General features: G+C 40.6%; 1 protein-coding gene across 3 annotated transcripts in view; it reads left to right on the top strand.

Moving 5' to 3' along the window:
- LOC105915521 (unconventional myosin-XVIIIb) overlaps nt 1–14707 on the top strand; it is an 81954-nt gene that overhangs the window by 31970 nt on the left and 35277 nt on the right. For all 3 annotated transcript variants that reach the window (XR_004931560.1, XM_036140568.1, XM_036140569.1), the window contains exons 13-24: nt 1308–1469; nt 1754–1844; nt 2431–2623; nt 3571–3651; nt 4862–4982; nt 5117–5264; nt 9138–9321; nt 9403–9553; nt 10370–10479; nt 10563–10628; nt 10714–10842; nt 13225–13368. Coding sequence is in view for 2 of the 3 variants with exons in the window: in XM_036140568.1 (XP_035996461.1) it covers nt 1308–1469; nt 1754–1844; nt 2431–2623; nt 3571–3651; nt 4862–4982; nt 5117–5264; nt 9138–9321; nt 9403–9553; nt 10370–10479; nt 10563–10628; nt 10714–10842; nt 13225–13368 (1580 nt within the window). In the remaining variant the exon portion in view is untranslated. The remainder of the gene's footprint in view (nt 1–1307; nt 1470–1753; nt 1845–2430; nt 2624–3570; nt 3652–4861; nt 4983–5116; nt 5265–9137; nt 9322–9402; nt 9554–10369; nt 10480–10562; nt 10629–10713; nt 10843–13224; nt 13369–14707) is intronic.

Consider the following 14707-nt stretch of genomic DNA (forward strand, 5'->3'; position numbering starts at 1 on the left):
CCCTGTTTAGGTGATGGATCATCTCTCTGTTTCCACCATCTTCCTGCTTCAGATACTCTTAGGCTCAGTAAAAGTCCTCCTCACCCCTCCTAACATTTTGTCACTTTAGGAGCTCTCTTAAGGCCCAGGATGCTTTGTGAATAACTTTTATCTTACCAAGGTAAAAATCCAAGAAAAATCTAGAATTCGGGAAATTCTACTTTTAGTCTTAGGATTCTTAGGGTTAGGATTCGATACATGTTTACATTCTCTGTAAGCCATAATCATCAAAATGAAAAGAAATAAAGCTTGACATATTTCACTCTATGTGTATTGAATCTATATAATATATGAGTTTCACTCTCTGAGATGAGGGCCAGAAATAGTTCTTATCCTTAACAAGCTTCAATTAATTGTGGTTGTACTTCAGATGAAAGATGGATCAAATATCCTCATAATGGTGGAAATGTTCTCCACACGGGGCCTGCATAGGAATGATAGTAGTGCTGAGAGATTGACAAATTAAAAGAAGGAGGGCCTGCAGCTCTCGTCCATTTTCTTCACACTCTGAAGAAGATGAAAAGCTAGATTTATGAAAAAAACTTACCGCATAATTAAGATGCCCAGAAGTCTACAGCAGAAGAAAATATAGAATGCAAATCCTAAATAAATATAAGGATGGAGAGGAGTAGTTTAAACTAAGATGTTAAAGGAAATGTAAAAAAGTATAATAGTATAAAATTGTAAATAAATGATGTATGTATGTATGTACTAATGGTTGGATGAATATTTATGTATATCTAAGTCCATTGTTTTCTTATGTATTACTTTTATGATTTAGATAAGTTGTATTATTTGGGTAAATGTAATCTATCTATCTATCTATCTATCTATCTATCTATCTATCTATCTATCTATCTATCTATCTATCTATCTATCTATCTATCTATCTATCTATCTATCTATCTATCTATCTATCTATCTATCTATCTATCTATCTTCCCCAGTTTTCATTAGAGAAATCAAATCCGGTCACCTTAAGGAGGAAATGTACTGGCCGCGTAACGTAAGCAGCGCAGCTTATGGGCATATTTTTAAATAATTCATGAAGTCACTAGGCATACTTTTCATTAAGCGTTTCTGAACACATTCTCTTCGAAGCTTTTCACAGAAAACAATTTAAACAAAAATCTTCTGAACCTAAAATAACAGAAATCAGTCATCCATTACAATGGCCTCCAGAGTGACCAGACAGAAGTTGCTGGACTGACCGACACGTTGTCTGTCAGCGGACTGTGTGAAACGATCCTCTCTCTCTGTCTGTGCAGTGGGCAGGAGGCAGTTTGTGAACTTCGACAGCGCTCAGGCAGCCAGCAGCATCCTGGGATGTGAGGCGGAGGAGCTGGACACTGCCGTCTTCAAACATCACCTGCGACAGCTGCTGCAGAAAGCCACTGGTGTCAGCAGAGAAAGGAACGAGTCTGAAGAGGGTGAGAGTCTCAATTAACTCTCGCAGGAGATGTTGCTGCTGGAAAATGAAGAAGCAAAAAGGGTTTATCTGAGGTTGATGGTAAACACTGTGGGTCAGTCCTTCTTGGCTGTCTCTCTAAAAACCCTGAAACAAAGATGGTTTAGACATAGAACTCAATAAGTATGTCACCTGAAGCAAAGAGAGTTGATGTGCCATTACGCTATATAGCACTATACACAGCCACACAGTCATTTAGATGCCTGACCACAGTCTCCTCTACCTATTTGGCACCGGTTTGTGCAGGTCCCCGTTTAACAGCTTCCCAGTGTGTGGATGGAATGGCTGCTGGACTCTATGAAGAGCTCTTCACTGTCATAGTCTCACTCATCAACAGGTATGAAGGCACCGCAGAGCTAACACTGGTTCTTCTTAACACATTTTTTGGGATTATGTAGCATGAGTGGCCTTCATTTCACACTTTGTTAACCAAAAAGGAAGAGTGACTCCAGAGAGGGGGAGCATCCATCCATTATCTAACTATCCACCAAGGGTGGGGGTGGACTTCAGGAGGGGTATACCTCTGGACAGGTAGCCAGTACATCACAGGGAGGCATACAGGACCAACAACCAAGCACACACACACACACACACACACACACACACACACACACACACACACACACACACACACACACACACACACACACACACACACACACACACACACACACGGAGAGAACCAGAGGGAGAGCTGTAAACCCAATATCCTATTATCTGCAAGCGAAAGCAACAGTTTTGTAAATCTCTATAACTTGACTTTTGGTGAAAGCAAAGCAAAAGTAATATTTTTTCCGCTCTTTCTGTGCACCAAATGCCCTTTTTGGTTCATTAGAAGGTGAGGCAAGTACCTGTCGTGACAACTCGGGTGCGTTTTTGCACAGACCTAAGCAGATGTAATGTTGGTGTTGTTTTGTGGGCAGAGCCCTGAGCAGTGAGCAGCTGGCGTTAGCCTCTGTGATGGTGGTGGACACGCCAGGCCTGAGGAACCCCCGGCACTGTGCAGAAGAGCGAGGGGCCAGCTGGTCCGAGCTTTGTCACAACTACCTGCAAGAGCGGCTGCTGGAGCACTACCACACACAAACCTTCATACACTCGCTGGACAGATACGCACAGGTAACCACTCGTCTTTCTTCCAGCACAGCCACAAACTGATGCAAAACTACATTTATTGTGATTTCATGTGACAGACCAAGGTTTGCTGCAGTTACAGCTGCAGACGTTTTGGTGTACATCCCCACCAGCTTTGCACATCTAAAGACTGACGTTTTTACACAGTCTGATTTGTAGGAGAGCCTCTGTTAACATCAGTTTTCAAGTCTTACCTCAGATTCTGAATTAGCTTTACCCTTAGACTTTGACTAGACCATCCTAACTTTGTGTTTAGAGTTTTATTTGTAAAAAGTTTAGTTTTTACATGTCTTAAGTGTGAATCCTTTTGTAAACAACTGTTTATATAGTAAAAGTTTGCAGAAACGGGGAATATAATAATGCATTTTTGTGATGATTCACTCTGTAATTTTAAACATCAGAATCTATATTTGCTGCTTTATGACATTTGGTACGTAAATACCAAAAATATATATATTTTTGGTATTTACTCATGTAATTCTGCAATAGTCATGTGTTAAAATCGACAGCAGATCTGCGGGATACTCAGATCATACAGTTTGACACCAAGCCATGCCATGTTCAAGGTCACTGAGATTCCCCTTTCTTCCTCATTCTATTGCTCACTTTGAACTTCAGCAAGTCTCTTGTCTACAGGAATTGACTAGCTGCCATGTGATTTACTCATTTTCTATCTGTGTTGTCGAGCAGTTGAACAGGTATACCTAATATAGAGGTTAGTGAGTGCATAAACTGTATACATGACAACTTACAGAAAAAAGCCTGGAAGACTAAAGGCAGAACCAACTTCACAGACATTTTATTTTCAAGGAAAATGTCTGTGAAGGAAAATTTTGAAAACAGTGCAGAAAATTGACATCTTTTGGACAAATGTTTGACTATGAATGTATAGGTGGCAATGCTGACATCGGAGCTCTGTGTTTTTGTTGTAGGAGAGGGTTAATGTGGAGTTTGAGTGTCCTGAGAGCTGTTCTTCAGAAGTTGTTTCTGCCATCGATCAGTCGCCTCCACAGGTAAAGCTGCATGTAAAACACAGGAAGCGATTCACCACATCCTTACCCGGTTTCCTGCATTGTTTTAAAGACTTCGTAAATTATGTCTATGAAAGTCACACACTCTCAGAGACAGACAGAAATCTGTTACTTCGTTTGACCTTTCATCATATTAAAAGAAGATGAACTGCATTTTTGTCAAATATATTTGCTAACGTGTTTAGATGTGAATAATTTGAATTAATTATTCTCTTTTTAGTAATAGTTTCGCCTCTCACACAGTTTTCCAAGCAGCACCTTGCTGCCAAGTCTTTTTGAAACAGTACTACAAGACTTTCCATTTTTTTTTTACATAGATAAAGACAGAAAGAAAAATTACAGTGTTTAAAGAAAAGATTTCCTCATTCCAAGTTGGAAAAATACACAGGAAGGTCCCCTGAAGTAAGAACTCAGAGTGAAAGAAGGAGGTTTCTCACTAACCGTACACTACAAAATCCAATATGGCTGCCCTTTCAACTGAGATAGCTGCTAAAATAAACAGCTTATTCTCCTCTTCTGACAGTTTGTATCTTTTGAAATCTTTCCCATTCATAAACACATGTCCAACATATTTTTGTGAGCGTGTTCCTTTTGTGTTTGAATCCATAGAATGCAGAGACATTCATAGCTGCTAGCTTGTTTGCTAACATGAATTAGCCTTGTTTTTGAGTGCAACATTTGGCAGATCCCTTTAATTATCCAACTTTAAACTAGAAGATGGGTAAGTTTGATATTCCTTGATCTAAATGCCATCTATAGGTGCACATGGAATACAGCGTGAGTAGCTAATAGCACTTGTTCTCAGTTCACTTCCTGATGCGTTCTGGAAACATCCTCCCCTACATATCATCTCAGAGTATTTGTTCTGAGCAAATATTGATGACTTTTGACCGCTCATCATTTTGACTGTTTATGCTTGGTATGGCTACATTATTACCAAGTTGTTGTGTATTTATTGACCCTTGAAAAAGTTGAAACCCAAAACCTCCTTTGGTTACCACCAGTGGTGATTGTATAATGGACGGTAAAGAAGCCTTTTATTTCTGCTTTGATCAGTTGTTCATGTCTGAGAATATGAATATCATAATGAAAATTAAGTGACCCTTTAGGTGTAAAATTGTAAGACAGCTTTTGTCCTAAGTAATTAAAGAATCTGTATATTTGATATTGCATTTGTGGTTGTGTGTCTCAGGTCCGCGCAGCAGATGAAAACCCCCGAGGTCTGCTGTGGGTTCTGGATGAGGAGATGGTGACACCCGCCTCCTGTGAAAGTGCCGCTCTGGAGAGAGTCTGTCGTTATTACAGCAACACTGGTAAATATGAAGCATACAGAGACATACAGATAGCCAGAGAGGATCCCTGTGTGTATGGGGAGAGCAAGAGCTGGCTGTAGTAAGTGATTTCATTCCGTGTTACGTAATTCATGTGTGTGTTTGTGTGTCTGCAGTGCGTCAGTGTGAGCAGCCACTGCAGTGCGAGGTGAACCACCTGACTGGCTGTGACCCTGTCCGTTACGATCTCACGGGATGGTTTGGTTGGATCCAGAACAACCAGTCTTCTCTCAACGCCATTTCTCTGCTCCAAAACTCCACCGTGTGAGTTTGGAGGCCCAAACTTTTCTCTGTTATGTTTGATTTTAGCCTTGTAGTACATTTATATGTTTTAAGGCCAAAAGAAGGTGGACAACCTGCCCCTATTTTCACTTGTTAACTAGACTGCATTCATACCTTATTGAACAGTCTCTCTGGCAGTTGTTTGTACTCTGAAATATTCCTTTTCTTGAAAATTTAATATTTGAAAACTTGTTTCTGCAACACAATCCCTCATGGCCTCAAAAATGAATTGAAGTTTTATGATATTTAAACTTTACTTGTATTTGTAACTTAGCTTTCTTATGTGAGATGTGTGGTTAGTAATGTTATGATGAAACAATTTATTGTGCATTAAATGAGCCACACTAGTACACGGTACATGGTAAGATATGAGCAGAGTTCTGGTGAGCAGAGCCTCGTTCACCAAGACACTCACGGCCTTACAGTACAGTCAATGGAAAATTGATAAAAATATTTTTACTCCCTTTGTGTATTTGCAGTGGGCTTTTGCTTTAGGTAAAAACAAACAAACAAAAAGTTTTTTCCCCCTACACCTCTTATACCGTATCAAACAGATCGATCTTCAGCTAAACTTGACAAATTTGCTTTCTTTTGCAACTTTTTTAGCAGAATAAACACAAATACAACTCAAGTGTGACAGCAATGACCATTTAAAATGATTTAATCCCACAGTAGGCTATGCAGATTTGCTCTGATGAAAATTCATTCAGCTCAGCCTGCCGAATGCTAAGAGTAGCTTCAACCGATACCTAAGATAAGATAAGATAAGATAAGATAAGATAAGATAAGATAAGCTTTATTGATCTCACATTGGAGAAATTAACTTGTCACACATCGACTTAGTGATCAAAAGAAGGTGCCAAAAGGAGGAAAAGGTGCATAAGGTATAAACAGTGGGTCTATATATATATCTAGATACAGTGTATCAAAGAAAAAATAAAACAAAAATACAAAGGAAATAAAACAGAGATTTGAGATGACTATGTACATTCAGGGTGTCTTATATACAACTACAAAATACATGAACACCCAGGTATTTGAAACCCTCCACAGTTTCTATGTCCTGCCCCTGGATGTTCACGGGGGAGTGAGGTGGGGGTCTACTCCTGAAGTTGATCACCATCTCCTTGGTCTTACTGGTGTTTAGACACAGGTGGTTCTCCTCACACCAGTCCACAAAGTCCATGATGACCGACCGGTACTGCAGCTCGTTCCCCTCAGACACACAGCCCACAATGGCCGAGTCATCAGAGAACTTCTGAAGATGGCAGCTGTCCGTGTTGTAGGTGAAGTCCGAGGTGTAGAGGGTGAAAAGAAACGGAGACAGAACGGTGCCCTGGGGGCCCCCGGTGCTGCAGAGTGCCACCTCAGACTGACAGCCATGCAGCTGCACATACTGAGGGCGGTCAGTGAGGTAGTCCATGGTCCAGTCAGCCAGATGTTTGTCCACCCCAGCGTCCTCCAGCTTCCCCCTCAGCAGCACCGGTCTGATGGTGTTGAAAGCGCTGGAGAAGTCAAAGAACATGACTCTCACAGCGCTCCCGGTGGTCTCCAGGTGGGCGAATGCCCGCTGCAGCAGGTAGATGATGGCGTCCTCTACTCCGATGTTGGACCGGTAGGCAAACTGCAGCGGGTCCAGGGTGGGGCTCACCACGGTGCGTAGATGTGCTAGGATGAGGCGCTCCATGGTCTTCATCAGGTGGGGGGTCAGGGTGACTGGTCTGAAGTGGGCCGGTTCTCTGGTGTGCAGTGTTTTAGGAACCGGTACCACATAGGAGGTCTTCCACAGGGTGGGCACCACCCCCAGGCTGAGGCTCAGGTTGTAGATGTAGCTGAGGACCTCACAGAGCTCATCTGCACAGGTCCTCAGTAGCCTGGGGGGGATGCCGTCCGGTCCAGAGGCTTTCCTCTGTTTCAGCCTCGTCAGCTGTCCCCTCACCTGCATTGAAGTGACTGTGAGGGGGGAGGAAGGCTGGATCAAAGGTGTGGATGGGTCAGTCGTTGGTGAGAGTGGCAGCGGGGGGGAAGGTGGATCCCTGGTGGGCTGGGGGTTGGAGGCGTGTGGAGGGCTGATGGCAGGGAGGGGGCCAGTGTGGGGGGAGTCAAACCGGGTGAAGAACCTGTTTAACTCATCTGCAGACTTGGTGTCACCGTCTGCAGCCCTGCTGGTCCTCTGCCCAAAGCCGGAGATGTTCTTCAGACCTCTCCACACGTCTCTGACGTTGTTCTGCGCCAGCTGCTCCTCTATCTTCCTCCCATAATCGTTCTTTGCTGCCCTAATCCTCCACTGGAGCTCCCGCTGGACTCTACGCTGCTCCTCTCTGTCCCCTGAGAAGAAGGCCTCTTTCTTCTGGTTCAGGAGGACTTTCAGCTCAGGGGTAACCCAGGGGGGTTGTTTGGAAAGCACCGTAGCCGTCGTGTAGGCACAATGTTCTCCACACAGAAGGTCATGTAGCCAGTGATGCATTTATTCAGGCTGTTGATGTCATCACCATGAGAGCTTTGTCTGTGGTTCTGAAACAATTCCTCAGTCTCTCAGTGGCCTCATCTGACCAAACTTTCACTGACTTCTTCTGTGCTATTGTTCTCCTCACCAGTGGAATGTAATGGGGGGGGATCATTAAGTATGAAAACAAGATCATCACATCACAGCAAATGCACCATACTCCACTCTGACTCAACAGGAATTTCACATTCTTTATTCCAATACACACACATTACCCAAAACAGGGGCGTGTGAATTAATATTATTATTATATTATCTGGATAGTAGGCAAAGCAAGTACAATTTTATTTATACCACCTTTCACAGACAATTGATCTCACAAAGTTCTTCACAGGAGGAAAAACTATTTAAAAACACAAAATCATGGTTGCCTAATGCACAGGTAACCAGTGCAGGGAGGTTCGAACAGGAGTGATCTGTGGCCTTCTGCTTGTTTCAGTCAGCATCATTGCTGCAGCAAGTCGGGTCGAGGAGGATTTATTTAAACAGTTAAAAAGACTATTGAAAAAAAGTGTGAATAGTCATTTATAGTTCAGTCTGTGACACGAATTCTCTTAGTTTCGAAATATTCCTTAAATGATAAAAGCAGTTACAAATTAGTGTTTTACAATGATTGTCCAAAAATGACACCCAGGATTCTGAGACTACTTTTCAGAGTTGGAGTTAAGGAAGCAAGATGCTGCCTGATTATAGGAATTTTATCATCAGGGGAGATGATAAGGGTTTCAGTTTTGTTTTCATTTAACAGAAGATAGTTGTTGTGCAGCCACATTTAGATTGCTGACAAGCACATGCTGAGTTCTGACAGCTTGAACATCTCAGATGGTGGAAGAGAGCAAAACAGGATAGAGCTTGTTTTATAAAGTGTGGGTCATCAACCATACATTTTGGTTTTGTTCTTATTTAACCACAAGTAAAGCCCCAGTAAAGCCCATTAATGTTTGTTGTAACATGACAAAATGTGGGAAAGTTGAAGATGAATATTTTTGCAAGGCACTGCTTAACCACACATTTCTGAGAATAAAGTTGGTTCTCTGCAGATTTGAAGCTGATGTCTTTATAGAAGTATTTCTTTTTAAATCATATACCTCCTCTAAGTTAAAAATAGACTTTTACATGTGTTACTATTAATGATGTCCTGTAAATAATAAAACAATGTTTGTTTTTACCACATGTAGGTTTTACTATTTAACTCTTGTGTCGCTGTAAAGTCAGCTTTAATCAACATGGCTTTGTCTGTTTTGTTTATACACAGTTCTATCATTTATCACTCAAGTCTATTTCCTATAAAAGTATATTTGATAAATTCTGATGAGAGCACTCATTGTTTCTCTCTTTGCCTTGCTCAGAGGGGTTATCAAGACTCTGTTCAGACCCAGAATCTCGGTGCCACCTCTGTGCCGAGGCCTGGGCGGGCTGGAGGGGGGCAGTCAGCGCGCTCTGCAGAGGAACGGGACCATCCGCAAAACCTTCAGTGGCGGGATGGCAGCGATACGCAGATACTCCCATTGTATAGCTGTAAAGCTGCAGGCAGTAAGAGACACTGCTGTGAATATGCTGTGAGAATCCTCCAGAAGTGTAACAGCTTTCATCGTGTAACTCTTTGTCCTGCAGGATGCGCTGGTGAACCTGATCCGTCGAGCCAGGCCAGTGTTCCTACAGTGTGTGAGTGCAAAAGCCAACGCTGGCAGCTTTGATATCCCGGCTCTCAGAGTGCAGCTCCACTCCACTCAGATCCTGTCAGCCCTCCAGCTCTACCGCACAGGTTGGCATGTGCATGTTAGAGAAGCTTTTTAACACTGATGCAGTTAGGAGTCAGAAGGATCAACTTTAGACGGATAAGCCAGCCATCAAAAATTATAATCTACAAATATTATTCTACTAGCAGTGCAACCCAGTTTATTCAGTCAGTTTTACAATGATCAGACTGTACCACCAAAAATTCACTGCCCCCCAATAATGGAAAATAACTGAATAACTCCTGTTTTAATTTTTTTAAATATTTTATTATTTTTAGGGTCCATTTCAACGACCAAGCAATGAACAAATGTTATGAACAAAGTAATGACAAATAATTAAATTTTAGTGTGAATGATGAAATCTAATCTAGTTTAAAACATAACAATTAAAATGATAATCATCACCATTTAGGTGTGTAAAAAATAAACCGATCAGATACACAGATTATTGAAAATAATCTACAATTACCACTGTTATTGTTGTTATTGATTATTATTACTATTATTATTATTATTATTATTGCTGTTGTTGAGTTGTTGTTGTGTGTGCTTAGTTTGTCTATTTTATCCCTTAGTGTCATTTAATTTCTTTTGATGTTCAGCACTTTGTGTCAGTTAAAGCGCTTTATAAATAAAGTTGATGACGATTATGAGTACTCCTCCTCCTATTGCTGCAACTACTACTAATGTTAATAATAACAATAATGATCATGTCAGATTTCAACAGAAGTGTTATTTGATTATATTATTGGAACCAGAAGACCGAAGGCCGACCTACGAGGAAATAGAATAAGAATCTATATGAAGTCCATATTTCCCAGCGTCTCTCTTTCTGTCTCCAGGTTATCCAGAACACATGACACTCAGTGACTTCAGGTGCCATTTTCAGGCTTTATCTCCTCCGATTATGAAACGTTACGCCTCAATGTTTGTCAGCCACGATGAGAGAAAGGTAGGACAGCGAGTCTCTAGAGTTTACATTTCCAAAAAGTTTAAAAGCTTTGACTGAATCTGCTTCTTCTCCTTGCCTGTCAGGCGGTGGAGGAGCTGCTGGTTGAGCTGGACATAGAAAAAAAGAGCATCGTGGTTGGTGGCAGCAGGGTGAGAGCCCGTTTTATACCATCAGGTGCAAAAGCAGGAATCTGTCCCAAATGTTGTAAAGATGTTTTTCCCTGTTGGATTTCAGGTTTTTATGAAGAGGGGTGTGCTACAATACCTGGAGCAGCAGAGGGATCAGCAGGTGACTGGGTGGCTGGTTTACTTGCAGGCTGCCTGTAAAGGACACCTGGGACGTCAGAAGTACCGCAAGCTCAAGGTAAGCGTTGCTTCTGTCTACCTCACCGTGTGGAGATCCAGTCTGTGTTCTAACAACATTCCACATGAGCATCTACATCTTAGCTCTCATTGACAAAGTTGTTATTTAATAACAAGAGCAAAGCTGTGGAGGAGTAAACGTGGTCTTTAGTTTATTAAGGAACTACTGATGAACTAAACATGAGAAATAAGTTTGTGTTCATGTAAAAAACAATAATAAAATAACACTACTTCTAAAGCATAATGTGACTCTCAACTACAGCTATAGATTATTGAGGAAAAAAAAATCTAAAGTAGCTAAAACTAAAACAGTTACTCAGGAATAAAACTATGGATAAAACTCCAATGGCTCAGCTAAAAACAGATTTGAAAATGTTTGAACACGTTGGATTGAAAAATGCTGCCTCCTTTTTTAAATCCAACATGTTCCGTAACAAACAAAGGCTGAAATGTGGTAATGATAAAACAGTAACAGTGTAATCAGGCCAGCTGACAGTCCTACCTGGGCCTAGGACAAGAACATGTCAGACTGGCCCCCACCTGTGGCTTTCTGTTACTAGTAGAAAATTAATTAATATCTACCATTTCAAGACATGATGCAGGACATGATGCATCCTTCTATTCCATTCTTTCTCCTTCCATCTTCTTCCCTACTCTCCCTTTCACTCCTCTTACCTGCTCCATACATTGTTTTTTGTTTTGTTTTTCTCCTTAGAACAGGTTCTGGATAATAATCCTTCCATAGAAGGCTAACATTGATGCAAATAAATTAATAAGTTCTTAACTACATTGTAATATGTGATCATTTGACAAGATTTGGAAATATAAATATGTATGAAATTATTAAATACTCTTCTCAATATAATTTAAAGGAATTCATTAATTACTCAATGAAATATTTAAATTGGGGATCAACGTGAATCAAATGTATGTTAAAGTCATCATATTAATTTCACTTTCATTTTTGCTTTTTTGTACATCATGAATTCATTTAATCTGCTGCTGTGTCTCAAAAAAGAAAACTCCTAACATCTGATTGGTTACCCTGCACAGCAGCTAAGATTCAGGCCAATCACTTTTACTATAGCAGTGTTAGCCCCGCTGATGGGTGTCCAACATTAACTTCCTGATTCCATAATCCCTGAAATCGGCCGGTAGACGTAAAAATCAACTGGCCAAGCATATTTTTTACTGGCCAAAATAAGTCTGACTGACTCCTGCTAAATATCTCCACATAATTCCGCTACGTAATTAGCCTGAGCTAAACGCTAGCTGTTAGCAAACGGACATGGCGTAGTTGCTGTGGTTCTCGCGTCACATGTGCGAGTGTTTGTGTGTGTTTGTTGTCATACAGCTGACAGCAGAGGAACATAAAGAAGCATCTACCCAAATGACTGAAAAACATGACTTAGTTGGTACAAACATTTACTCACCATGTGGCAGTTAGCCCTCTGAAATTTACTCGCCAAACAGAAAATTTAATCGCATTTGGCGTCTGACGAGTATTAATTTCGGACCCTGCCACTGATTGATTTGACTTGTAAGGTGGACAGATGACACTAACTCATGATGTTCTGCATCCATTACTATTACTAATTGTAATATTATTACTGGAATACCTTCCTGTTATCTGCAGAACATCTCGGTCTCTTCCGTGATCTTGCAATCCGAATAAACAGCAGATATGCGTTAGGATCTGACTGAAAAAAATCTCTCCCCTTTCACTTCACATATATAAAATGTAAGCTGACACAATTTATTATTGTCTTCTGTTGCCATAACAACATTTTCCTGAGTGGACCAATTAAAGAAACACAGGTTATTTTTGTTGAGTGTATTCAAGTTACCAAGCGTTTTTCCTCTGCTAAGAATGTCTTTAATGACACGGATTCAATTCCAGTTGACTCTGTTTTCTATTGACGGAGAAAAACACTTTTCGCCATATATTTTGTGGATCCGTTAGTCAAAATGTAATTTAAATCAAACCTGAAACATAAATCAAGGGCTATTAAACTGGTTATATAAGCGATCAGCAGCATTACGTCTGTCAAATGAAGTAAGTTATACTGCCTCTCTAATCAAATCAGAGATTTTTTTAAGATGTAGATTTAATGAATGGATAGAGGATTTTACAAACACGTAACATAACCTGCTTTAGACCTCCTCCTGCTGCCCCAGTGATTTATTTGGGCTCCAACAGATCTGCCTTTAACATGCTAAATGTCTGCGTAGTAAGGTTGTTGATCTTGCATGGCTCGCTGGCTCTCTGGTCCTGCTGTAATTAACACTGAGTTAAATGCAGTAAGAATACCTTTAGGACCCCAGCCGTGGTTTTATCTCACAACTTTCCCCATTTGTGTTTCTGCGTGTGCTTTTTTTCCAGGTACAACAGATGGCGGTAAGATGTCTGCAGAGGAACCTGCGGGTTCTGAAGGTTGTAGCAAAATGGAGCTGGTGGAAGCTTTTCTGCAGGGTGCGTCCTTTGCTTGATGTCAACATGGACAACGAAAGGCTGAGAGCCAAGGAGGTACATCCATACAATTTTCTGATTATGAAGACCTATCCCCCTACCAACCCCCCCCCCCCAAAAAAGAGAAAAACCAAACAAACAAACAAGCAAAACAAGACAAAAACAAGAAAACCTTGCTATATTTGGACTAATGCTAAACGTTTAGAAGGAGCCTGAATCAATGTTTTGATATTGGATGTGCCAATTGTGATGTGTTTTAACCAAGACTGACAAGACAATTTCAATGGTAATGAGACCAAAGATCAAACTTATCATCCACTGAATTCAGATAACCTCTTTAATGAATGAGGGCCCCAAGCTGCACAAATGAAATGCTGCAGCAGCAGTATATGTTCGTCTAAGGCCGTGTTGCCTATTGTAATTATACTTAAATTCAGTTCAGTCCAAGTCATTTTAATTCAACATATTAAGGATTTGACCCCTAGAAATTTTACAAGACAAACAGATACAATTCACCACTAGAAAAATGCGTTTCAGTTTATTGATATACAGCCCAGTCCAGAAGGAACACTGCAATTCAAATGCATATATTCCAAATGTATCCTGGTTTAAACACAATTCACTCAATTACAGATTTTTCCCCATATGTAAAACGTTTTCTTTTTAAGGAAGCCAACCCGTTTGCGTTGAGTGATTGATTTTGGGCATTGGCTTTTCCCGAGCATCTTTTTTTGAAAGCTGATGTTTACATACACTGTATAAACGGCACACAAGCTTTCTTTCTCATTTCTCACTATCTAATATTAAATCACACCACAGGTTTCCTGTCTTTGGTCAGTTAGGATTAGACAAATTATTTCTATTTACAAAATGCTATATTAGTAGGAAAGGCAGAACTTTATTAGAGAATTGTTAACAACTTTGCTCAGATAGAGAGGTTATATGCACCATGATTGGCATGCATTTGAACTCTTTGGGAAGGCTCAGGTGGTGTTTTAGGTGTGGTATAAGGGTCTGATAATTATAAATGGCTGAGGTAGATAATACGGACATTTTCATAATGTTTTAAATTTGAACCAAGTCGCTGCATGACTTGGGGCAAAACTTTTGGGTTTCCTTCCACATGCTTCTTACAATAGTTTGCTCAAGTTTTGGCCCATTCATCCTGATGGAGCAGGTGCCGCTGAGTCAGGTTTGTAGGCCATCCTGCTCACACACAGCTTTTCATGTCTGCTCACAAATGGTCTATAGGACTGATATTAGACCATAGTGATGAGTACTCTAAAACATTGACATTGTCTCCTTTAAATCATTAAGTTTGATTAGGATCCTTGTCTTTAGCTTTAACTTTCTGGCTTATGTCGTCATATTTATCTTTAATATTTCCACATAAGGT

Source organism: Fundulus heteroclitus, chromosome 8, assembly GCF_011125445.2.
Source record: "Fundulus heteroclitus isolate FHET01 chromosome 8, MU-UCD_Fhet_4.1, whole genome shotgun sequence".
NCBI classification, from domain to species: domain Eukaryota; kingdom Metazoa; phylum Chordata; class Actinopteri; order Cyprinodontiformes; family Fundulidae; genus Fundulus; species Fundulus heteroclitus.